We start from the raw sequence: 24,578 nt of genomic DNA on the forward strand, positions 1-24,578 counted from the left end.
TATTTTAAGAATTCATAAAAATCGTATACTTAATATATTATGAAGAAATGTAATAATTAAAAAAAAAAATGTAAAGTTTTATAGCCAAGCCTCAATAGCTCAACGGTTATAGGAGCGAACTGACATCTGAAAGGTCGGCGGTGCAAACCCCACCCGTTGTACTATTGTCGTACCCACTCCTATCACAAGCTTAACGCTTAGTTGGAGGGGAAAGGGGAATTTTAGTCATGATGAAAATGACTAATATTCTTTAAAAAAAAAAGTTTTGCAGTGTAGATTCTATTTGGTAGAGATCGTAGGCGAGACTAACGGAAACCATGGTTACCTACCAAAAGTTCGGTATCAAAAGATGTCGCAATTCTTCAAGAAAGTTTGTACCTAACTCCTTAATAAATTTTTATATCCATATTTGAAGTTGTGAATTTATCGGTATTAAAAGTTTGTTGAAACATAAATATGGAAAAAAATTATGGGTTTTTTAAAATAGTAGCGTCGCATCATAAAATAGTATGGTTTTATGGCTTATGACCATACTTGGCAGATCGTTTGATTATATCTCCATATTTTATTTATCTCAAATACGAAAGGCAAAAGTATTTTAATCATTTAAATTTTATTTGTTTCCATGAAAGAAAAACTTATTAAAAAACTGCATGTTTAATAAATATACTGTAATATGTTACAGAAAGTCTAAAGTTGCCTTCAAACTACGGAAATATAATATAATATATAAATAGTTTGAAGGCAACTTTAAGCTTATATAACCCACGCTACGACTCAAGGAAGTTTAATTGTAAATATCTCAAGGGAACTCGTCGATTTTCCGAGACAAAATTAGCCTTCCTGGGGTTGAAAAATATGTTTAAATACCAAATTACGTGGATGGGCCGTGAAGAGTTACCAGACAGACACAAACTTTCGCATTTCTAATATTAGTATGGATATCATACTAATTATTATTATTGAGTATAATTTGTAATAATGTATCTAAATGTAATATAATAAAATATTCCGTTGCTATGGATGACATAAGGACATAACTGGATTGAGTCATAACATTTTGTACGTTTTAAATATTTACCTACGTAGACATTTCACAATAGCCCTTGACTTTCCGTGCTTCCCACCTGAGTGATTTTAAGTTATCGCTTTCCTATATTTTCTGACGTCATCGTGCTACATAATGATGTACTACATAATCATTATCGCCGGCTTATTACTGAGCACAGGTCTCCTCTCAGAATTAGAGGGGCTTGGCCATTGTCTACCACGCTGGCCAAGTGAAGATAGGTCAACTTTACACACCCTTAAGAACCTTATGGAGAACTCTGGCATAAAGGTAATTTCCTCACGATGTTTAACTTGCAATCAAGTGATATTTATTTACTAAAACGCACATAATTCCGAAAAGTTAGAATGCGTGGCCGGGATCGAACCGCCTACCCACCGAATAGGAGGCTGACATTTTAACCACTAGGCTATGACCGTTTTTCATATCGTTATAACTTTAAAATATTATTCATACGCTTTTGTTATAGAAAATAGAATCTGTCAACGTTTACCTAAAATGTGCATAATAGCAATATGTAGGTGTTGCGAAGGTACTGTCGGCTATCTCTGAGACACCTTTTACGATAACATCGTGTGGTTTATTGCTAAGCCTTTAGGGGCGAAGATTGATAAAAGAGACCATAATTCTGTTTTTGTTTAAGCATGATTGAATACGTGATAGGAGAGAAATTTTGAAGAAAGTAATACGAAAGTTACTAAAAAGGCAAATTCCAATTTGAAAAATATTTAGAAGGAACTTACGAAGATTCATTAACATTGACTTGAGGGTTATAAAAAAATATTTGTTTTAGATGTTTGGTCAAAAATACTCTTTCCCTAACATATTTTTACTAAAACAATAAGATAGGTAATCTATACAAAAAGGAATAAAATAATAACACCAACGCATAATATCTGGAAAATTCAGTAACAAAACGGAGCTTTCTCTAGTCTCCAAATTAACGGGATTCATCTCATTAAGAAAATTAATAGTTTTCTTAAAGTAAAAGGATTCTAACGAGTGGGAATTTCGTTAGGTTCCATAAATCGTTTAACTTGCAAATCCTAATTGAGTAGTCTTGTTTACAACAAAGCTACCGTTAACAGACCAAAAGAGTTTATCACATCGTAAAATATTCCTTATCCTGTGCCTAATGGTATGACATCACTGAAGAGAAGGGTTACCATAAATATAAAGTAGACCACAATTCAGGACTAGAGGTCAGGTCCTAAAATAATTGTGGACTAAGAACCAGCGCGTGCCAGACCTTCGTTATGATACAAAATCTGAAAGTTTCTCTTCATAATTATTGTCTCCAACACAGGAAGGAACGATAAGCGACTATGAAGTTTTGATCATGGTGGCTTTAGGAGTTAATGGTTAATAGTTAATAAATGTATAAAAAATCTTACGTCAAAGTCTCCCAAAGCCACCATGATTCAAACTTTATAGCCACTGATCGTTCCTCCCTGTGTCGGGGACAATATGCAGAGAAACTTTCAGCTTTTATAAAATAACCAAGGTCTGACACGCGCTGGCTCTCTCTCTATTTGGGTACCGTATAAGGGTTAAAGAACAAGCCAAAATAATTTCATCTGGTGACTCGTTATATATAATGATAGTTGCATGGCTACTTGTGATTGTTTACTTCAGATAATTTTTCTTTTAAAAGCTGCTAAAAAGGTTAAAAAGCTGTGTCAAAAATGACTCTTGTTCTTGTATAATTTTGGAGCCTTGCTCTTGTCGGTTCAGCTTTTTCTATTTCTATGTATCTCTGCAGGAATCTCTGCTCTCATAGGAAACACCCCAACTTTCTTCCACACCTGCTCTTAAGAAACAAGTGCAGATTCCATTCCTCGGTCCTTCCGCGTCTTTTCTGTATCTTGCCTTCAATAATATTTTTTATAAATCTATATGCTATATGACCAAACTTTACTCTTGTACTGAGCGTAAAATGTACCTTTTATTTTTTGTTAAAACATATTCCTGGACGTATGGTAACCCTATTGTTAACGGATACAGACGGAATCGCCTTCACCCACAAAATCACAACTGGCTCGTTTTTGCCGGCTAAAAACCACTAAAAGGAGACGTCCGTTGAAAATTCACGCATGTCCACAACGTCTTTTTGCGAGTTTACACATACACTTCCTCTATGAATTAACCTTCGAGTGCTTTTTGGAAATGGATTTATCATTTTCGACACAGGTAAACAAAGTTATGGTTTTGTTCTTATTTTATTTAAAAGTAGCTAAAAATTAATATTTTTAATTTTTGCCTGATTTATATAAATAATTTTTGCAAAAATCTATTATTGAATATTGCTCAATGTAAAGTTTTCATCAATTTTCACAATGTAAGCTTTTATTTCTTAAAGACTGAAAAACATGCGTAACAAATTGTTAATAACAATCAAACGTATATAAATATTTCAATCAAACGAAATTAATTCATTTTGCATTAACAAAAGATATGATTATTATACCTAACTAACTCTATATCTATAATTTTATCTATCATTGCTACTTACTCTATTAAAAAAAAAAAATAGTATGATCAATGTTATATCTTATCATACATATAATAAATAAAACTATTGTAATATTTTAATAACGTATTTAGATATCAAAATATTTATGCTTTTGCGATATATTAAAAAAAAACGAAAATATAACCTAACCTCATAGAAAAAACACTGATGGCGAGTTTATTAATTAAAATCTGTGGGAGCTATGACCACTGCAGAGTTATGGATACAAATGGATTGTAATAAATATTGTACCTACCGTAGATACATCGTATGAGATCAATTATTATTATTAAATGGACTCCAGACAAAATATGTCCGCATTACTCACAAAGACATATATTCAAACCTAGATATAAATACTGACAAATTATTATTATCGGCTAAGGATCGGTTGCAAATCTTTATAATTTTGGAAACTAAGACCAGGAGAGGCATATAATTTTTACTTATGTTAACTGTGTGTCTGTAGTTAGGTTCTTAGGATCATAGCGTTTTCTTACTAATTTTTAGTACCTGTTTCAGATTCTATTTATAGTGGCTGTGTTATGGAATAATGAAGTCAGTCCAGCATCTAGATATAAGAGACTCAGTTTAGCTTCACAAATGCCTAGCTATTACTACACGAATATTGACGGTAGGTTTATTTTATTTGCATAAATAGCAAGAAAAGTACTTATAAAAATGTACCATAACCAACATTACTATTCCATTATTCATTCTAGCATCATGTCTCAAGATACAGTATGTCAAAGTTATTACTACTTATATACTAACGTGGTCTTTTGGTACCTCAGCCCTCCGTGAAAATTTTGGGGTAAAAAAGATTTTAATTTTTTTTTAAGTTATGAAAGGATGAGAGTTGTACGTCCACTCCTCCTTGATGTCTCTGTTGAAATTGATTAGATATTTCAACTTTCCAATAATTAAATAATGTAATCAATTTTGGAACAGGTCATCCAGGTACATATGCCTTTGGTTACAACGTCTTGGATCCTGATACAGGGAATACTCAGTATCGCTCTGAGGAGAAGTACCCCAATGGAACAGTAGTTGGAAGCTACGGGTACATAGATCCACGAGGTAGATCGCGTCGCGTAGATTATGAAGCTGATGAAAAGGGTTACAGGTAATGTTAAATTTTGTGAAATATTTAATACTAGCGGATGCCCGCAACTTCGTCCGCGTGGATTTAGGTTTTTTGAAATCCCGTGGAAACTCTTTGATTTTCCGGAATAAAGAGTAGCCTATGTGCTAATCCAGGATATTATCTATCTCCATTCCACAGACAAATCCGTCCAGTAGTTTTTGCGTGATGGAGTAACAAACATACACACACACATACACACAAACTTTCACCTTTATAATATTAGTGTGATAGCTGATGCCCGCAACTTTGTTTCCGTAGATATAGGATTTTAAAAATACAGTGGGAATTCATTAATTTTTCGGAATAAAAAGTAGCCTATGTGTTAATCCAGGGTATTATCTATCTCCACTCCTTTTAGCCGCATCCGTTTAGTAGTTTTTGCGTGAAAGAGTGACACACATCCATACATACATTTAAACTTTCGCGTTTATAATACTAAGTAGGATGGATACTTATTATTTTCAAATGTAACTTATAAAGTAACATTTTTCTGTAAGAACGTCGTCAAACAGTGCACCCCTGGTTGCCTCTGGGCCAAAAGCACAAAAGTGTTCATCAAACGGGCAGCATTGCCATGCAAATACCTAATTATTTATTTTACTATCTACTCAATAACTCTTAGAACTCTCCAGCGCCTGTAGATTTACATCTTCGCATTTTTGCCGTTCACAGAACAGATAGACGAGAAGGTAATGCAACAATCTATTTGGTGATATTGAAGTTAATGATAGATAATCATCTTCGTCTTTAAAAAAGTCCGCAGGAACATATTGATTTTTTGGGTTAAAAAGTACCTAGGTTTCAGAGTATGCTAAGCTATCAATATTCCAAATTTTTGCCAAATCATTTCAGTCATTGTGACGTGAAGGAGTAACAAACATGCAAACAGACATTTATAATATAACTAACTTATGCCCGCGACTTTCTCTGCGTGGTCTACACTCGGCCCGATCCATCCAGTATTGTGAACTGTGCGTTGATAGATCAGTCAGTCAGTCAGTCTCCTTTTCCTTTTATCCTTTTATTTAATACTTACTATTTAGATTATTTAGAATATTTAGATTAGGATAAATGTAGGTCATTACCTAAAAAATTGAAAACGCGCTTTTTGAAATGTTGTCTAAATCTAAAGATAAACACCAGTCCAATTTATACCTACAATCTACATATTTTAACGCATTATTTTCCTGTTTTTTTTTAAATACGTTTTTTGTTACTATTTCAGAATAATGAACGAAGCTCCCCGAAGACAAAATTATGTAGAGCAATCAACCCGAGAAGACAATCCTTCCACTGAAAAATCAGTAACATGGACTCGACCCAGGAAGCCAAATAAAAAGAAAGTAGACAATATACTCGTAGTTAAGAAACCTTCGGAAGTGTTAGAGCCGCCTTATCTTAGATGATATTATTAAATGAAGCCATTAAAATATTTATTGAAATATTTAATTTGTTTCATTGCAACATTAACTCTATATTCTATTTGTAATAGAAGATAATAATTAATCAACTTGGATAAGTAGATTTAATTCTCTAGGAATACAAACATGTTCTTGGATCTCGCAAAAAACCTTCTTCACCGTTTTTGAGATTTTTTCGATTTTATAATGCTTATGGATGGTTTGAGATGTATTTGTCATAAAATTGACAATTATGAACAATGTGGTGCCTTGTGGTCATTGATTTTGGAAACGCCTTGTGTGGTGCACTCATTGATTAATTTTATTTCTTGAAAGTCGCTTGGAAGGATTTAAAAAAAAGCAATGATTAGAAAATGTAAAAGCTTATGTATTTGCTTATTGCTGTTGATTACAATAGTTGCAAGTAAGCATAATATTTTAGTAGGATTTAAAATAAAGCAATGAAATCAATTTCTACTAAGTATTTAAAGACCATCACAGGATTATACATTTGAAAACATTAAATAAAATGATACTGTGGCATGACTTATCTTGAAAAAATTTGGCACTGGAGATTTTCCGGGACAAAAGTAGCTAAGTTCTCTATTATCTTTCGTCAAAATCGATTGAACGAACGGATGGCCCGTGATGTGCTAGCAGATAGATAGATACCTATACATTTATAATATTAAGAATGGAAGTAGTTTTAGATGTGTAAATGTAGTTGGTAAATGTCTTATTTATGATTTATTTTTAGGTTATCCTATGAAAAGAGATGATGAGGATAATAAGTTTGAGTACAACAATGAAAAGCGATACCCTAATGGCACCGTTGTAGGAAAATATACGTATAAAGACAAAGAAGGAAATCCTATAGACGTAAAATATTTTGCAGATGATTCTAGCTATGGGTAAAAAGTTTAATGCTTTTGGTTTTTTTTTAAATTGATTTAGTACTAACCCAAGTAACACAAAAGTGCTGCATATCAACTGAATTACTGTCCACGTTGGAAACTTTAGCTCCAAAACATGCTATATACAAGCTGAATAATAAAGCTAAAGCTGAATAAGCGCTTGGCTGCAATGAGCCCTGGTGACAATTAGTAATGATGCAGCCTAAGACAAAGCGTGCTTGCCTAGAAGTTGCCTATTCACTCTTGGCTTGTAGATGCTCATATTATAACTGGAGGGGAGAACTGATGTTGGAAGGGCGTTTCCATATCCTAGCGGTTGAGTAAGAAATGAGGAGGCAAATCGCTTCGTACGTATCCGTAGAATTTCGAGTACGTACGGGTGTAGACCTTGGCGATGCCTTGTAGTACGATAGTGGAAAGGTGAAGGAGGAACTAGGTCAAAACGTTCTTGGACAGACTCTCCGATATATCCTGTAGACAGGAAACTTTGCACCGATGTTCCAAACTTTGAAGTTTGAAGAATTGACCAGCGCTTCGTCACCAATGAGTCTTCTAGAGATGAGAACAGTTATGTTTGTTGCTTGCAATAATGCTAACTAGACGCTGGTACCACCTGTAAGTGAACGAGTGATTTATCTTTCGTATTTTCCTTTTTTAGCGTTGAACTCAAAAGTGTTAAAATTTTCGATGCAAATTCTGATAATAAAATGCAATTTAAGTTACCCAAACTCGAGAGTATGATATCTACAACAGATAATATATTTCAACCACTAGAAGAGATAAATACATTTAATGAATTATTCAACAAGGATTTTAGTAAAAATAAGAGTTACAATCCACTTGAAGTTCTCAATAGAAATCCAAATAAAATAAATCGTTATAAAGGCTCTCATAAAGTCAATGATGATTATGAGATATTCTTAGAGAACGATCTAAAGAACACAGAAAAATGTAACAAAGAAAAAGTAAAAGTGTATTTTGATAAAAATAAAAGGAAAACTCGGAATGCGCCTTATCATTATAAACCATCTGACCATTGTGAACGATTTTGATAGTTCCTTTTAAACAGGTTCCATGTTATTGATTTTGTATTAGCTTGTTGCAATGATTGTGAATTAAATTTGAATATATAACCATTAGTTGTTTTTAATTTAAATGTACTTTTGAACTTTGTAATTATTTTGTAATCGTTTTGCACAATATTAAAAAAAGGACAGATTTTAGCTGTTTACTTTTTTCCTCCCAGCAGATTGGTATTAAGTACTGAGATATTAAGAGAATTTAAACCACTTAGGTAGGTACGCAGACAAGAATTTGCTTTTATCTGGAAGAGGTAGAGAATAAAATAAAATATGTGCTTACTATTTGCTATGATTCTATTTAAACCTTCAAAATATTGTAGGTAATGTCTCCACATGAATTTTTGAAAAATTCAAGGCAAGGCATTGCTACGAGTAGGTACGTTTTGTATGTAGGTAGGTACTTCAAAATTAAACCCATTGAAAATGATATGGTCACACCTGGTAAGGAGGTTATAGAATAGGCTTGGAACTGAAGTGAAGACACTGCCTCCTGAAACACAGTTTTCACTTCATCAGGAGGCAGGGCCTCACACCAAAGTCTGTAAATAATGTTCTGCTAAGGTAATAAAGATTTATTTATTTATTTATTATTAACTAATAAGCAAATATTTTTAATTAAGATAATATTGTTTTTTTCGAGCAAACGAGCTGGCGGGTCACCTGATGTTAAGTGATTAGCGGCGCTCATGGACATTTTCAGCACTAGAGGTACCGCCGATGCGTTGCTGGCTTTTCAGGAATTTGTTGGTCCGCCCCCTGAATAACCCCATGTTGTAATATAGTGGGAACATCGGCGCCGATGGGAGTTGATTCCATAATTTGCATGTGCATGAGAAAAAAAGGATCTGGCACAACGGGCGGTCGAAGTGCACCAGGCACCCAGGTGGTGAGGGTGAAAAAAATATTCTTCTCTTTTACTCTTGGTAATCTGTTGTAACTTGTATCCTTTTGTTGTAATCAAAAGTAGGTGACTTTTCATATTAAGGATAAATAAGTTTAGATATTTATGGACAGATAGAATACAAGCTGGTCCAGCTTCAATTTACTCCGGAAATTACGACAAGTAACACGACTGTTGAAGCCATTTTTTAGGACGTCTATCGGCCAAAATTAATGCTCAATCTATCTTTAACTTGTCGATAAGTTACTTAGCAACGCTGTTATTTGTTAAAAAGACTTTTGACGAATAACAACATTGCTAAGTAATTTATCGACAGATTGCAGATAGATTGATTTTAATTTTGGCCGATAGACTATAGAGGCGAAGATCGAGATATATATAGGTACGAGTAGGTATGACAACTTGCTGAGAATTGTTTACTTGGTAATATTGGTTTAGATGGATCTGCTTCATATATTGAATGTGTTTATAAAGTAAGTGGGTAGGTATAGCGAAAGTAAAGTTTAACTTGCAACGAACTTGTTACTGTTAGGACTCGAGGTGAATTTAAAACTGCACGCGTAATCGTATCGACTCGGATATGTCAACGATCATCATGCTCTAAATACGTTCTTTGTTTAGATAAGTTTTGTTTTGTAGCCCAATTGTTAGATTAAATACTTAATATAAAAAAATTCAAATTCAACCCCGTTTATTGCAAATTTGGGTTTACATTACGTCTTATAGTACACAGGACTTGGTCAGATTTGGTCTTGTAGTGTTAAATTAAATGCATCATGTCTAAAATCTGCCAAACGATGTAATGACAATAAAATAAGACTCGTTTGTGATTGTTATTAGGTACCACGTAGATAGGTAGGTACCTATTACGTTTACTATTACGCTTGCATTATACAATAGTCAATAAAGATTTTGTATCATAATATGTATCTAAACAATTTCATTCTATGAAAACAAGCCATACATTCACAGGCTTTGGTGTGTACCAAAAATCGATTAATTTGACCTCCTTTGGAAATAGTCAACATTTACTTACAGTACCTACTTCGCCATAAGCTGAAGCATACCAAATGGGTATGGTCTTCTAACAATAATAATATGTCACTAATACGCGAAACTAGTTACGCAATATCGCAGCCCACTTTCCACAATGAGTCGTGAAACGTTAAAAAAATATTTCATAAATATTTATACTTACTTATTTATTACAAACGTCCCAATTTTTATAAATAAAACTAGTGCTTCTATTACTTATAAATCAAGAAGTATGACTTTACGCACTAACGATTTATGTAAAATATCTAGATAATATTATTATGATGAATTATTTCATTGAAAACCTAATAACGGCTATAAGGAATTCTTTTGGAGAATTTTGGAAAATTGTATTGTATAAGCTTTCCGACGTTTTTGGATTGAAATTATTTTTTAAAAACACGGGAGCGATTGGTCGTTCCCCAATAAGATGGGGGAGGCAGGAAAAGAGAGTCACATTGCAATGTGCAATATCTACAAGATCTTTATGGAAACAGCTGATCTACTCAAGGCTGGAATCTCGCCAGGATCAGGATCTTCAGTTATAACGGAGCGATCCGAGAGATAGAGAAACATATTTAAAATATAGTTGAGAATTACGATCCATATAATTTATTATATTGTTCAGTACTTAGCAAATATGTTATTGGTAAAGTAAATTTTACTTTTATAATATTAGTAATAGAAAATATTGGCAGAGCGGTAAAATCCTTAGCTGGAATTGAAAATAATCGTTTCAATGTATTCAATACAATTGAAGCGATTAGTCGATACTCATTTCCCACGAAGTAGGCACTTGCCGCGTTCGGAAGGAAGTAAATGCCTATATACGTTTTTGCCCAATGTAGCATCTATAATTTGATTATCCAATAGTATTGACGATAAATAAAATTGTAAAGGTACGTTCCATTTTCTTTTTCCCTTTTACATGTTCAGCTACAAGAGAGAAAGCAATATAACCATACTTTGTATGTAGTACGATAATAGGCACTGTTACAGATTAGTATATTGTTTCTTGCATTATGATTCTGTTGAAAGGTATTCTACCCACATTGTTTGTGATGTTAGGCATTTTATAAGTGAATCGTGACATAATCAGATTCTTTGATTCCAATACGACGATAGGTATTTTGTTCTATTTGTGTTTATGCAGGAGTAGGACTACTAGATGATGCCCGCGACTTTGCCCGCATCTATTTAGGTTTTTTGAATATCTTGTGGGAAATCTTTGATTTTCCGGGATAAAAAGTAGCTCATCTCCATCCCCGGGATGCAAGGAATCTCTGTAACAAATTTTGTCAAATGTTAAAAGGATGGGCCTTTATAAACCCCGTGCTAACTCTTTGATTTTCCTGGACAAAAAGTAGCATAATAATTATGTTCGCGCCCGGCATGCAAGCTATCTCTGATTTTTCACCAAAATCAGTTAAACAGACGTACCTTTAAAAATTTACCGGAAACAAATTCTGTCATCAGAATGTAAAATTCTAATGGGAGAATTTGTTCAAATCAGTTAATCAATAAAGCTAGGGATAACCTGTAAGAGCGTCGAATTTAGTGATAGATGGTCGGAGAGCAAGAGACATTTTGGGACCCTCAGTGTCACACTAGCGAGTAATTTCGAAATCCATAAAGTCGATCATCTTAGTGACCGTTTTTTTCTGTTTTGTATAAAAGTAATAGTTATGTAGTTATGTAAAACATTAAACAGTTCTTTAATGTTATTTTCTAGATTTCTTATTGGTCGGTACTTCGAGTTCTTGTATATCTAAGTATATGGTGTACAATATGTAACCGATTTGGGTTGACACTTTGGTAAATAAACAATAGATCCACGATCTAGTATTTTTTCTATCGCTTACCCACCCACCCTTTCTACAGACATATATATTCTCAAGTAGAGTTTCACTTAACACACACGGTTACTAACCTTCTTTTGAACTGCTTGATTACTTAACTCCTGTAATATAGTTTAGTGAATTAAATTTTAGTAATTGTGTAATAATAAATAAATAAAATGGCCATCAAGGTAAGCTATAATATAAATAAACAATATTATCGATGAAAAATAAATAATGAATGTAATGATATAATAATTCATAATATCCATACTAATATTATATATGCCAAAGTGTGTTATAATGTAAATTTTTAAAGGTTTTGAGCTTATATTTTACTGTCAATATTAACAGAGTTTTATTTAATCAATAATCCTCTCTTACTCGTTGTATTTTGAAGTTGCTATAGATTCTCCGATTATTTATTTTTTAGCTACGTGTTTTGCGATGATTTCCTTTTTAACCCCCGACCCAAAAAGAGGGGTGTTATAAGTTTGACGCGTGTATCTGTGTATCTGTGTATCTGTCTGTGGCATCGTAGCGTCTAAACGAATGAACCGATTTTAATTTAGTTTTTTTTCCATTTTTATTTCGTGAATTCCGTCCTAAGTTTATGGCCTGTTTTATGTATGTGACTACAAATGCATTTGAGATTAATGAAGTAAAACACGCGGTTGGCTTTTGAGCATCCCAAAAGGAACAATACCTAAGTATTCTTTTTATAAGACATGCAAGGTGAGGAAAATGTCTTATAGATAAGAGAAAACACTGAAAAAAATAAGCACGTAACCAGGTATTACGCGGGCTATTGAAAGTGTGTGGGAAATTGTTCAAAAAAGAGACAAAGTGCCTTTGTGTCTTCGAAACCTATTAATACAACAGACTATTGTTAATCACATAATGGATGCGTTATCCCATAGTGCGAGCAATGACATAATAATGTGGGGTTTGTTATGAACTAATTCTAAATTAGCGGGCTTTATCTAAAAGGCTGCACTTGCATATCAGCTAGATGTTTGGTTGGACTTTAATTACTTTTGAAATCTTTGAAAAGAGCAACCGCCGAGTTTCTTGCTGGTTCGTGGGCAGGGCACAGTTCGAAAAACCGACAGACTATGGGGTCTCATTGCGCTAGAATGGCGAACTCGGCGAGGTGTCCCATTTCTATACTCAGCAGAATTTCTTGACTTCAAAACAAAGCAATGAAAAACTTGTATCTACTCGTATCTATTCATCATGTTTTTTCATACCTTTTTTACTTGAGCGTCTTTTCAAGTACGTTCTTCTTTACTTTTCAGCATGTGCTCATAGCATCAGCGGTAATCGTTTGCGTGTATGCACGAGTATTCACATACCTGCGTCCTGTGGACCATCAGCCGTCAGCGACCTTCTTCCAGCCAAAGATTACCTACGACGTGCACCACCATATACCTGAAGATGAGCACGTTGATTACTACGTGAGTAACTTATTCTTATCATCCTTTCTGGTCCTATCTGTTGTTAATAACCTATCTTAGGTTAATGATGTTATTGACAAAGTTTTATTAAATCTAGATATACTGCTTTACTTACACTTACAGTTAGCCATACCACTGCGGCAGAATTTCTAAAAATCTTTGTATTTGTCGTATTTGTCTACACAAGCAAAAGGGTAAGAACCCAGCGCGGTGGTTTGTACTGGAGATAAATGTTGTAATTTCACTCTAGCAGTAGATAGGTACTCGCTTTTATAGTACCTAGGTTATAGGTATATATAGAAAAATAAAAAGTAGAGGTAGTTAGGTCGATATGTAACTTAATAAAAATTTTAGATTTTTTTTTAAACAACTTTATTGCTTAGAATTATGACAAAGAATAAAATACAAGAAAGGTTTACAAACAAAAGACGACTTTATGACTATAGTGATCTCTTCCAGGCAACCCATACTTTTTGAAATTAACGAATTATAGGTATATAGGTATTTTCCAATAGAGCTGTGAGATAGTTAGCATAAAGATTGTGCAACTGAGTTGAAAATGTATCAACTCAGTATTTTTATGCATAAAAAAAGAAAGTGCTAATGGGACTTAACGTGTAATTTTAATATTATGTGAACATAATGTTGCGAAAAGGAGAATAATATTATTTAAATAATGAGTAATGACCAAGCAAAATTGTTGTATGTCTAAGGCCCAGTTGTATGACAGGCGGTTAAGTATTAGATTTTGACCACCAAAAAAAAGCAAGGTGGGTTGCACAAGTTACAATTTATACCTCCATGATTATGGTTAACGTTAAAATAGTTCAACAAATTCTGAATTATGTAATATTTTGAGTTTCTTGACGGTCAATGATCAACCATAACCGTAACTTATAACAAAAAGGTTCCTAGGCGTGAAAACATACCTCAGGCTAAAATACTGAACCAATATATCCGAGGAAAATTTCCTTTCAGTCTAGACCAGAACTTCTTTTCTTTGACTAGGATCGTGGTAGGGAAACTTTTCTTAACATCTGCATGGATTTTACATTTACCGGATATCCAATGAAAACTTTAGATACCTTCTTAACAGGGCTCTCTCCGTCACTTACTCCATACAATCTTAGCCCCAATTTCATTTGAATATCAAGCAACCAAAGTCCATGAAATTTTGCAGACACATCTGTATCATATAAACTAATATCTGTGCCTGTGGTGTTCTAGATTTTTCTAAAAATATGTAGTTTTAAAATTACAGAGGCTCAAAGATTTGTATGTGAATTTTTATGACCGCGTAACTTTGAAACCGAAAATTTTAACAGAAATCTGGAAAACCACATGCATAGATATTAGTTTCTAGAATATGTCTGCAAAATTTCATAGACTTTGGTTCCTTTAATGTTCAAATGAAATTGGAACTACGTTTGTATGGAGCGAGTGACGGAAAGACCCCTTCTAAGGTTATCGACCTGCCTGCTTAGTTAAAAATCAATGTCATTTCTTCAAATACTATCCCCATTGTTGACTCTAACTTGACAGTTGACGAACAATGGGCAATTGTGTCTTAAAGGTTAAAGTGCTAGGAAGATATATAGGAAATATCTACCGTAGATAAATAGGAAGTTACGGAAATGATGGTACCTACTTCCTCCGACATACTTCCTTTGCGACGATACTTTAATAAAATGATAAATTATTTGCTGGACTGATAATAATCTAGATCCTGGGTGGTAGCGGGAAGTGGATGGATGAGAAAGTCGGAGGGCCGCGTGCGATGGCGCACTCTCGGGAAGGCTTATGTCCAGCTGTGGGCCCAAAGAGGCTGATTGATTGATTGATTGATATTATTTGTTACAGGCATACCCGAAATATGTGTTTAAATACGGAGTGAATGATTTTCACACTGGTGATATCAAAACGCATCACGAGAGTAGAGACGGAGACGTCGTCAAAGGTACTTAACTAAATTTTATTTTAATCCGTCTTTTACACTTTGATTATACTTTTTAATATTTTGGCAGTACAGTATTGTACTAAAAACCTACGAGTAACTTTATTTTAATTTAAACCTAAGCTGTTATCATCAACAGTTATTAAGAAAAAATAGGGATAAATTATCTAAGTTTGTATCAGTTTTATTAGGAGACACTTTTTTCTGTGTGTTCTTTGGATTTCACTAGCACTTTACTTTCACTAAACTACACTTACTCAAAGGCTTTAGACCTTTTAAGTCTTTGCACTGGGTTCTATCTTTGCTTTTACGTTTATATGGTGATGAAGTCTACATTCATGGGATCTAGTATGTATTCTGATGACTATATCTAGGTCTATGTTGTATTTTACTGTTTATATTTTAAAACAAAAATACAACAAAACTTACTTAAAAATAAGCAGAACAATAAAGAAGCCACAATTATACTAAGGTTAATATTTCAAATATTAGGCCGATTGGCTTCACAGTTGAAACATGTAGTAGGTAAGTATACGGTTGAACTAGGCGTCTAAAATATAACTACTTAATACTAGAATTCTGTGCTAATATTTGAGAAGAATATTTTTACACATCAAAATAACTCTACGATCCATATTATGAACGAATATTTTTTTTTTAGTTTTTAAAAGAAATGCTTTATTGTTGGGCCTCACGTAAATGTAATAATAGTTAATTAGGTCTTAATTAACCAACCAACCATAAAACAATTCTATTATTCCAGTTATTGCAAGCTTATATCACAGCAATATACCTAACTGTTTATTTAACAGTGGCCTATTTTTGTAATTCTTGTGAAAGAATTTTTTATTTTATGTAACCGATAGAACCAGCTTTTTTTTAATTCTGACTACTTGACAGAGTATAAAAAGAAAAGTCGGTATTAGGTATATTTTATTTGTATAGATAGGAACGGCATTCCGAACCAGTGGTAGATTATTTTGACGATTCAAAAGCACTTGTAAAAGTTTAATTGAATAAAAATATTTTGAATTTGAATTTGTATTTTAATACATATACTTAATTAAATTCAATCTTTATAATTTTCCAATTATAATCACCTTTAATACATTATAATACATTAATCATATTATTATTGTTATTGTACTGTAATTTTATATCTAAGTAGTAGATACTTAATTCCAATCAACTGAATGATATTAATTAGTGATAAAAACATATTAGTAAATACATAGTACTTAATACCTACCTCCAGAGTGAGGAACCTTATCACAGTGTGCCGGCTCAAGAAGTACCTACCACCTTGATAATTAATTATTATCAAGTATTTTTTTAAATAAAAATAACGAGCAAACGAGCAGGCGGGTCACCAGATGTTAAGTGATTACCTCCGCCCATTAACATTTCCAGTACCAAAGAAACCGCCAATGCGTCGTCGGCCTTTCAGAAATTTGTTGGTTCAGCCCCTTGAATAATAAATGTATCTGTTCACAGGTCAATATACGTTAGTGGAGCCCGATGGCTCAATCCGCACCGTGGACTACACGGCCGACAAGCACAGCGGGTTCAATGCAGTGGTACACAAAACAGCACCCCTATCACCCCACGACGGCCATCTTTAACATTTTACTAAGCTACCTGTCAACTTAGTGTGAAAATTGTTAGAGATCTAAACAAAACCTTCCAACGATCTCCGTGAGTGCTCTTACAAACGAATTGCATGTTGCGGTACATATTCCGTCAAATAAACTGAACTCTGACTTGAATTGACGCATGTGGGCGATTTGACGACAAAGTGCAACAGTGGGGATATCTGTGCGGCCACGCATTGGTTCGCCAGTTAATCTTTTATAATTATGCCTATGCGCAAGCACATCCTCGCCACTGTTGCGCCATCCAGACTCCAGAGTTCTTTTTACGTGACACCAAGAGCAACAGTTCTCGTTGCTTGTCGAAGTCGATCAAAGGCGCGTTACTTTTGTATTGTGTCGCTCCAACAATTTTATCTCCAGATAGCTCATGAGTGGCCAAAAGCTAAAAGATAAAACCCACAATGACTGCGAGATACAACGATAATTTAACAATAAAATAATAAATGTTAAATATAATTAAAAAACTGTTTACTTCATGAAAGTGGTACACTATACACTGGAAATGTGCTTAGGAGATTCTTTGCTGTCATGACTTTTGCGTTCTTTAGTGTACAAAGTTCTTCCCTACCTACCTATCTATCGGAAACCTGTCGTTCGTCTGTAAGTGCTCTTATTTACTGACAAAATTTTGTTATTTATTTACGTCATGTTGTTAGGTAATTATTATGAAATGTACCTGATGTTATAAATGTTTTATTTAGATTAGGATTAAGCGTGTTTATTTGTTATTTACTAAATTAATGTAATAAATAGAAAATGTACAGTAAACTTATTGTTATTTTAGCTTTAGTTAGCAAAATTAAACTTAACTTATTCCCACATGCCCCCGCATATCCCCGTTAGCTTTGCCCCGCGACATTCTTGAATTTTATCAGATTACCTTACGGGTTAACTAACTTTATTCCTAACTGTTCCTTTTTCCTCGCAAATAGGAGAAAAGCACTAGGTATACAAGTCTCGGTCGAAATAGCAACTAACGACTTGTTAGTTTAAGAAGACTGGGCTGGCGCCTCGTCCTTTTAAAGTCACTTCAAAGTCCTCGGCTTCACCTCGTCCTTCCAATATTGTTCGGCCAGCAATTTCTTTATTTCCGGCCTGGAGAGTACGGTCTACTAGTACTGCCTGGTGGCCCAGTGTTAATGTCTCTTGTCTTTTCTTTCCCACCTTTTTTATTTACCTTTTTAATTATGACAAACGCATTAAATAAATAAATTATTATTTTTTAATAACAATCTTTGTTGAGTGCAATTACCTAATAATATAGAACGATGGCGTCAGTCTACGGCATTATCCTTCTTAAACCTGTGATCTGTCCACATCTATTACTTTTTTCCAAATAATTTTACACGAAGATGAATAACTTAAAAGTATCACGTAATTATTAAAAGTCCTTCCGGTAAGCACGTACGTACGGCCTATTACGGACATTAACATACAAAGTGCATATTGTGGCTCGAGGCAACTTTTTTCACACCATACACAATATTTATTACCAGACTAAGTGTACGTTTAAATTAAATATAGCGATGGAGATAAAAAATTAGGTTGACTTAAAAAATTAGGTAGTTAGGTTTAAGTTGGAAGTTTTGTCGCTATATTTTATTTATTGTAAAAAAATAGTAGACTCCATTACTAGTATTCCCCTTTTCCTGTCAACGTTAAACCCCCAAAAATGTTCTACTAGAAATTTGTTTGGGGGAGGTACTTGGAGGTATGTGATAAAGACACCTAAGTACTTATAAGTAATGCAAGAGAACCGAGGGTATGAAAAAGATTCAGATATTACGCAAAATTGTATCAGGAACACAAAATAATATTGACTTGAGATGTATTTTTCATTTGCTTGCTCAGAATTTAAACTCGTTTTTTGGTGGGATTCTTCGGCCGTGGCTAGTTTCCACCCTACCGGCAAAGCCGTGTCGCCAAGCAATTTAGCGTTCCGGTACGATGCCATGTAGAAACCAAAGGGGTATGGGTTTAATATAATAAAAAACTGCCATACCCCTTCCAGGTCAGCGTGCTTCCATCTTAGACTGCATCATCACTTACCACCAGGTGAGATTGCAGTCAAGGGCTAACTTGTATCTGAATAAAAAAACATAATTGAACAAAGCTGTATTAGTTATAGCTATTATTATCATTGGTAAGTAAAGATTACAGAGTAGGTAATCACGAGATAGTTTCAGTTCGCACGTAAATTAGAGCATTTACTCCACATTAACTGTGATGAAACCCAGTTCCAATTACCACAGTGGAAATGGAATTGCCTACTGTGATCTACCAGTGAGGTAGATCTGTATTACTGTATCTACGATTACCTTTTGGAGAGCTACTAAACCCCCGTCCACACACTGCTCTACTCGCGCAATTAATCGCGACGCCGCCGCACTAGGTCACTTGCCTTTGCAACGCGATGGACATCGAAACTGTGGCAGCGTAAGCGCTATTGCATACTTCCTGACAAAATAGGGAGCGATGGGCGTGAACGAGGAACACGCGAGTAACGCGGCCACACTACGTCTCTGCCTCCGTTCCTCGCTTCTTCCCATGCCACACGGGCATAGTAGGACGTGGGGTAACAACGACCTCTAGGTATACAGGTACTATCACGCTTGGTCGTTTCGAACAAAAAGCGTGTTCTGTGAAGCTGTCGAAATTAGTACATTTGAAAACTATTGGACATCAATTAAAAAGCAAAAACAAGTTGCAACCTTGGACCATCCAAAATTGCAACTCACAAAATTTTTCCTCGGAATGACCCAGTATAGTGCAAAGAAAGTAATTAGAGGTCGCTGACTAATCACACTGATACAATTGTTATGGTAAAGTGTGTATGTGTGTTACTCTATCACGCAAAAACTACTGGACGGATTTGGATGAAATTGTAATAGAGACTGGGATCAACACATAGGCTACTTTTTATCCCGTAAAATTTCATGCTTCCATTCCATTTGTTGATCATGATGCGGACGAAGTCGCGGGCATCATCTAGTACCTAAATAATAAAATTGGAATGTAAATTTTTATATATTGAAAATTTTACAGTAAAGCTTACAGCTGGCTGATCATTACTATAGCTATTTTTTATACTATCAAAGGTTAAACATGTTAAATTGAAAAAAAAATTGTTGGCCAAAATTTCTAAGCATATTTTGTAAACTTAGTAGAGATATCTTGAAAATGCTTACAAGCTTTCATCTGTACATAGGTACTTACTTTTCAACAGTAAATAGGTAGGTACTTACTATGAGTCGGTACTAACCTATTTTATGTATAGTAACCTCAACAGCTAAATTATAGTGTAGCAGCATTTAGATACGAGAGTTAAGAAAATGTGTTATCTGCATTGTAAAAATCAGCTAAACACCTGTAGGGCTACCATAAAACTAATGTGGTGTTGCAATCTAATTTGCATGCGACGTCATTGTACCGTGCGAAACTTTTCTCAATTGTTAGGTATTTACATCTACCGGCGCAGGCGCACCGTGTCCTAGGAAACATCTCTTTGGACTCGGCCCCGTACCAAGGCTGGTTCACAAAGGCTGCTTATAAAGGCATGTGAACCCTCTATTGTACTATTCAGGGATTTAACTTAGAACGCTGCAGTTGTATATATCCCATTTTTTTTCTAGTTCTTCCCATAATGTCTCAATATTATTGTGTGTTGTTTGCAATAGTGACCGGATGTGTTCAGGCCAGACCTAAGATCAGCCCTGTGTTTAACCAAGTGTACCAACCTGGACTAGAATATTATGATGTGAGAAAAAATGCTTTTTAGTGTTAGATAATATAATATACCTAATATATTTAATTATGTAATATTTATTTTCATGCTCTATTAAACGTTTGATTTGGGCCAATATGTATGTTCAATCGTAATCGAGTTCAGTTACTTGCTTGGTTACTTATTATTGATATTATTTATAATTCAGTGACCGGAAATTAACAAGAATAAATAAATAAATATAGTGATAAATAATACATTTGTATAAGAACCCTGAAAAGTTTATACCTAGGTACTCCTTTTTTCAGCAGTCATGTAAAAATTAATACAATAAGCTAAGCTGATTCCTAATTCCATAGATGGACACGCGTTTCCAAATATACAGCGTAAGGCGGCTGTTTTAAGTTGGATATGCGGAATAAACCGGATGTATGTGAACACTATGAAACAAATTGCTTATTTTCATAGTATTGCTCCTCATAGCACGATGCGTACCTATAATGATAAAGCCGTGGAAAGGATCCCTTTACTTCATAGATTTGCTCACAGTGGCTCAGGGTTCTATTAGAAAATCGTAAAACAAGTTAGTGAAATGAAAAAAATCACTTTATAATTTTTTTCTCCTTTATTTATTTAAGGGTTTTTATGTCAGCCCCATTATAAATTAAGTACATAAAAGAAAAACCAAATTCTTAACCTAGCAAAAATAAATACTAACATAAACAGAAAAAATAAAAATTAAATAAAAAGAAAAGCAACTTATACAGTCTTCAAGAAATAAGACTTAACTGAGTTAACTTGAATAAGTTCAAGTTAAGTAACTTTAGTCTTATTATATAAGTATAAGGCAAGCTAGGAAAATATTATAAGAAGTGCGCTTTTTACATCCTTCGCAATTTATACTTTTCATTCATGACTAACGAGTTTTCAGAGACACTTTGCGATTACATTATTGAAACAAAAATTTTCTTCCGTCCTTTTTTTAATCTATCTATTAGGTTATTTAACTATTACATGCTCATTATTGAAATTAGGTCACCCTATACATGTTTATTCCAATGACTTCTATGTAGAAGTCATTGGTTTATTCATAGTAAAATAATATAATGAAAATGATTATCACTAGGACCGTCCTCGCTACGCATTCAACTATGGCGTGGCGGATCATTCAACTGGTGACATCAAATCGCAGCACGAAACAAGAGATGGTGACGTCGTCAAAGGTAAAAAAGAGTTAAATATCCAGCGTGCATTGAGTAAGTGTGCAATGCGTCCACGGCTGGACATTGGCCTTTTTGGGAGAGCACCACCATACCACCATACTGTCTTCCACCTTACTTATCCACCTGCTTCCCGCCATATCCCGCAATATCTACTAAATTCTAGTACTAGAATATTGTACGAGTGTACAAAAGCTAATCACGTAACAATTCGTAATCAGTGCTTTTTAATTTGTTTAGTAAACATTTGTTTACTACTGATATTATATTGTTATAGCGGCTGAGTTTTTTTTTAAATGCTGCTATGCTATAACGTTTGTTTAGTTTTCTTAGGCATAGTAGCATGTGGTAGCAAGTTAGGTACACATGACGTCTCAAAATTCCCTCCTCCCACCAACTTCATGAGGCTAATAATAATTTTATATTTCTAAACAACGCGCATTGTTTGAAAAACTATGCCATCATTAGCGCTTTGTTAGCAACAAAAATAACCGGCTAATGACTGGGAACATGGTATTGAGAAAATGTTTGTTTTGCAACACCACCAATTTTTCTATAATCTACAGCCGGTGCATGCTGTGATGACCAAGTGGTTAAGATTGCGGCATTCTTTTTAAGGAAGCCTGGGTTCGATTTGATACCTATATTAATTTTTTTGGATTAATATGCGTTATAAGAAATGAAATATGTGCGGGGCGTCCCCACCCCGATTGCCATCTCGAACTGTCGCGTACTATAGGCAGCTCTGTTAGTTTGGGTAGGTGTAAGTGTAGGTAAGAATTATTATTCTATACATTTTTGTTTTTAATTTCAGGACAATATTCTCTAGTAGAGCCAGACGGTTCAATCCGTACAGTGGACTACACAGCCGATCCAGTTCACGGCTTCAACGCGGTAGTCTCTAAAGTTGGGCCCAGTGTACACCCGGCGCCTAAGCCACTGCCGCCTGTACAGCCTGCGGTCATACAATACGTGCCAAACCGTGTGCCCGTACCTGTCCAAATTCCTAAACGAGTGTTTAGGCCAGAAGTTCTGCCACAGCAAATCTATGCTTCACCGTCACCATTTCGTAAGTTTTTAATTAGCTTTTAGGTAGGTATCTGGAGTTAAAATTCAAAATTCAAAATTAGAAATATTTTTATTCAATTAGACTTTTACAAGTTCTTTTGAATCGTCAAAAGCATCTACCACTGGTTCGGAATGCCTTTCCTACCGAGAAGAACCAGCAAGAAACTCGGCGGTTGCTCTTTTCAAAGATTTTATATACAATACCATATGCCATGTATAAAAGCAATTGAAGTCCTGCGCATTGCTGCTGTTACGTTCGCGCATTAGATAATTTTCGAGTGGAAACTCATTTTTCTTTGAAGGGTCTTATTAAATTAATGTTCTTGCATTTCTTCTTCATTTAAATACGTTATGTTGAGGATTTAAGACTATTTCCCGATGAACTCTTTAGAGCTTTGTTATGATTTTTTTCCGAAAATTAAAATTGAAATCGTTCAGATATCTAAATCTATCCAAACGCAAGAAAATGAGTCTTTGCACCATCAAACCTTTCAAGTATCGCGAATACTTTATGTAGCCCGAATTGTTGGTTTCATTATTTTGTTCGGTGGAATATGCGTTGAAAACTCACATGCAAAACTCAAGTTTCTAAACATAGCATAACATAATTTTAATATACCTAACACAAGATATTTGATCAAGCCCACAATTACATTCATTTGTCTTTACAAAACTATTACTAAAGTAAAGTAAAAAGTAAACTAAAACTATTGACTTCAAAATTACGTTTGTTTGCAACTAAATTTTGAACAAAATATTGTAAAAATTTAGTTACAAACCAACATAATAATAATAATTTAATGTCCAATTAGCGTCTGATAACATACCGTAACCCCATTGTTGACGATTCTTAGAGCCATTGTCTGTAAATATTGTATTCTGTTTTCCAGTGTACCCCAAGGTCGCTGTACAGTTTCCCGAGTATGACTTCGAGTTCGACGGACCTTCGGATAATTTTTACTAGCGTATGAGTTTAGTCTGTAGATTTATTAAAACAAATTAGATCATAGAAATATTTGTAAATAGAATATTTATGTTCTCTTCTATTTGCTGAAGGTATTTTTGTAAACATGGCTGAGTTTGCCAAATTTTCAAACTGAATGTTATTTGCTGGGCATATTCTTAGAAAGATATATATTTACCTACATAAATGTTGCATACAAGCACCTATGTGAATGATGAACACGAATGATGAGCACGCAAGATTCCAAAAATATTTTGGAATCTTGCGTGCGCAATCACGCACGCAAGATTCCAAAATATTTTTGGAATCGCTTTAGCTGGTTCCAAAAATATTCGTGAAATTTCATAATAGGTAGATAAAGTTAATTTGCTAAATTTGTTGGTTTCGTAAGCCTTTTTGACCATGTTTCCTAAAAATAATAATTATATTATCTCTCAAGGAAAGCTACTACTACTTTCCTTAATATATAAAAATTAAATTAAAAATTTAAAAAACCCCCGACACATAAACCTCTAAAAAGTAAAAAAATAATAGGTAAATATGTATGGGCCCTTTAAGAATAGTATAAATAGTAAAGTTTTATCCAAGCGCTCGTTGCGCCAGGGGACCGCTACCTATCATAAACTATGAAAGTCATCTGT

General features: G+C 34.3%; 4 protein-coding genes across 4 annotated transcripts; all 4 read left to right on the forward strand.

The window, feature by feature from the left end:
* The first annotated feature begins 2,904 nt into the window (after nucleotides 1–2,904).
* Nucleotides 2,905–6,172, forward strand: LOC123866626. Its single transcript, XM_045908290.1, has 4 exons — nucleotides 2,905–3,259; nucleotides 4,104–4,215; nucleotides 4,533–4,707; nucleotides 5,954–6,172. Exons 1-4 carry the CDS (start codon nucleotides 3,236–3,238, stop codon nucleotides 6,132–6,134), a joined length of 492 nt encoding a protein of 163 aa, XP_045764246.1. The 5' UTR covers nucleotides 2,905–3,235; the 3' UTR covers nucleotides 6,135–6,172.
* A 220-nt stretch (nucleotides 6,173–6,392) lies between these two features.
* Nucleotides 6,393–8,162, forward strand: LOC123866623. The gene is made up of 3 exons (XM_045908287.1): nucleotides 6,393–6,552; nucleotides 6,886–7,039; nucleotides 7,701–8,162. The coding sequence occupies exons 1-3, from the start codon at nucleotides 6,492–6,494 to the stop codon at nucleotides 8,092–8,094; spliced, it is 609 nt and encodes a 202-aa protein (XP_045764243.1). The 5' UTR covers nucleotides 6,393–6,491; the 3' UTR covers nucleotides 8,095–8,162.
* A 4,938-nt stretch (nucleotides 8,163–13,100) lies between these two features.
* Nucleotides 13,101–17,089, forward strand: LOC123866718 (cuticle protein 8-like). The gene is made up of 3 exons (XM_045908399.1): nucleotides 13,101–13,355; nucleotides 15,216–15,312; nucleotides 16,804–17,089. Exons 1-3 carry the CDS (start codon nucleotides 13,101–13,103, stop codon nucleotides 16,929–16,931), a joined length of 480 nt encoding a protein of 159 aa, XP_045764355.1. The 3' UTR covers nucleotides 16,932–17,089.
* Nucleotides 17,090–20,339: 3,250 nt separating this feature from the next.
* Nucleotides 20,340–24,154, forward strand: LOC123866624 (cuticle protein 19-like). The gene is made up of 4 exons (XM_045908288.1): nucleotides 20,340–20,718; nucleotides 21,812–21,908; nucleotides 22,720–22,974; nucleotides 23,864–24,154. Exons 1-4 carry the CDS (start codon nucleotides 20,605–20,607, stop codon nucleotides 23,935–23,937), a joined length of 540 nt encoding a protein of 179 aa, XP_045764244.1. The 5' UTR covers nucleotides 20,340–20,604; the 3' UTR covers nucleotides 23,938–24,154.
* Nucleotides 24,155–24,578: the final 424 nt, after the last annotated feature.

Source organism: Maniola jurtina, chromosome 7 (assembly GCF_905333055.1).
Source record: "Maniola jurtina chromosome 7, ilManJurt1.1, whole genome shotgun sequence".
Lineage (NCBI taxonomy): Eukaryota > Metazoa > Arthropoda > Insecta > Lepidoptera > Nymphalidae > Maniola > Maniola jurtina.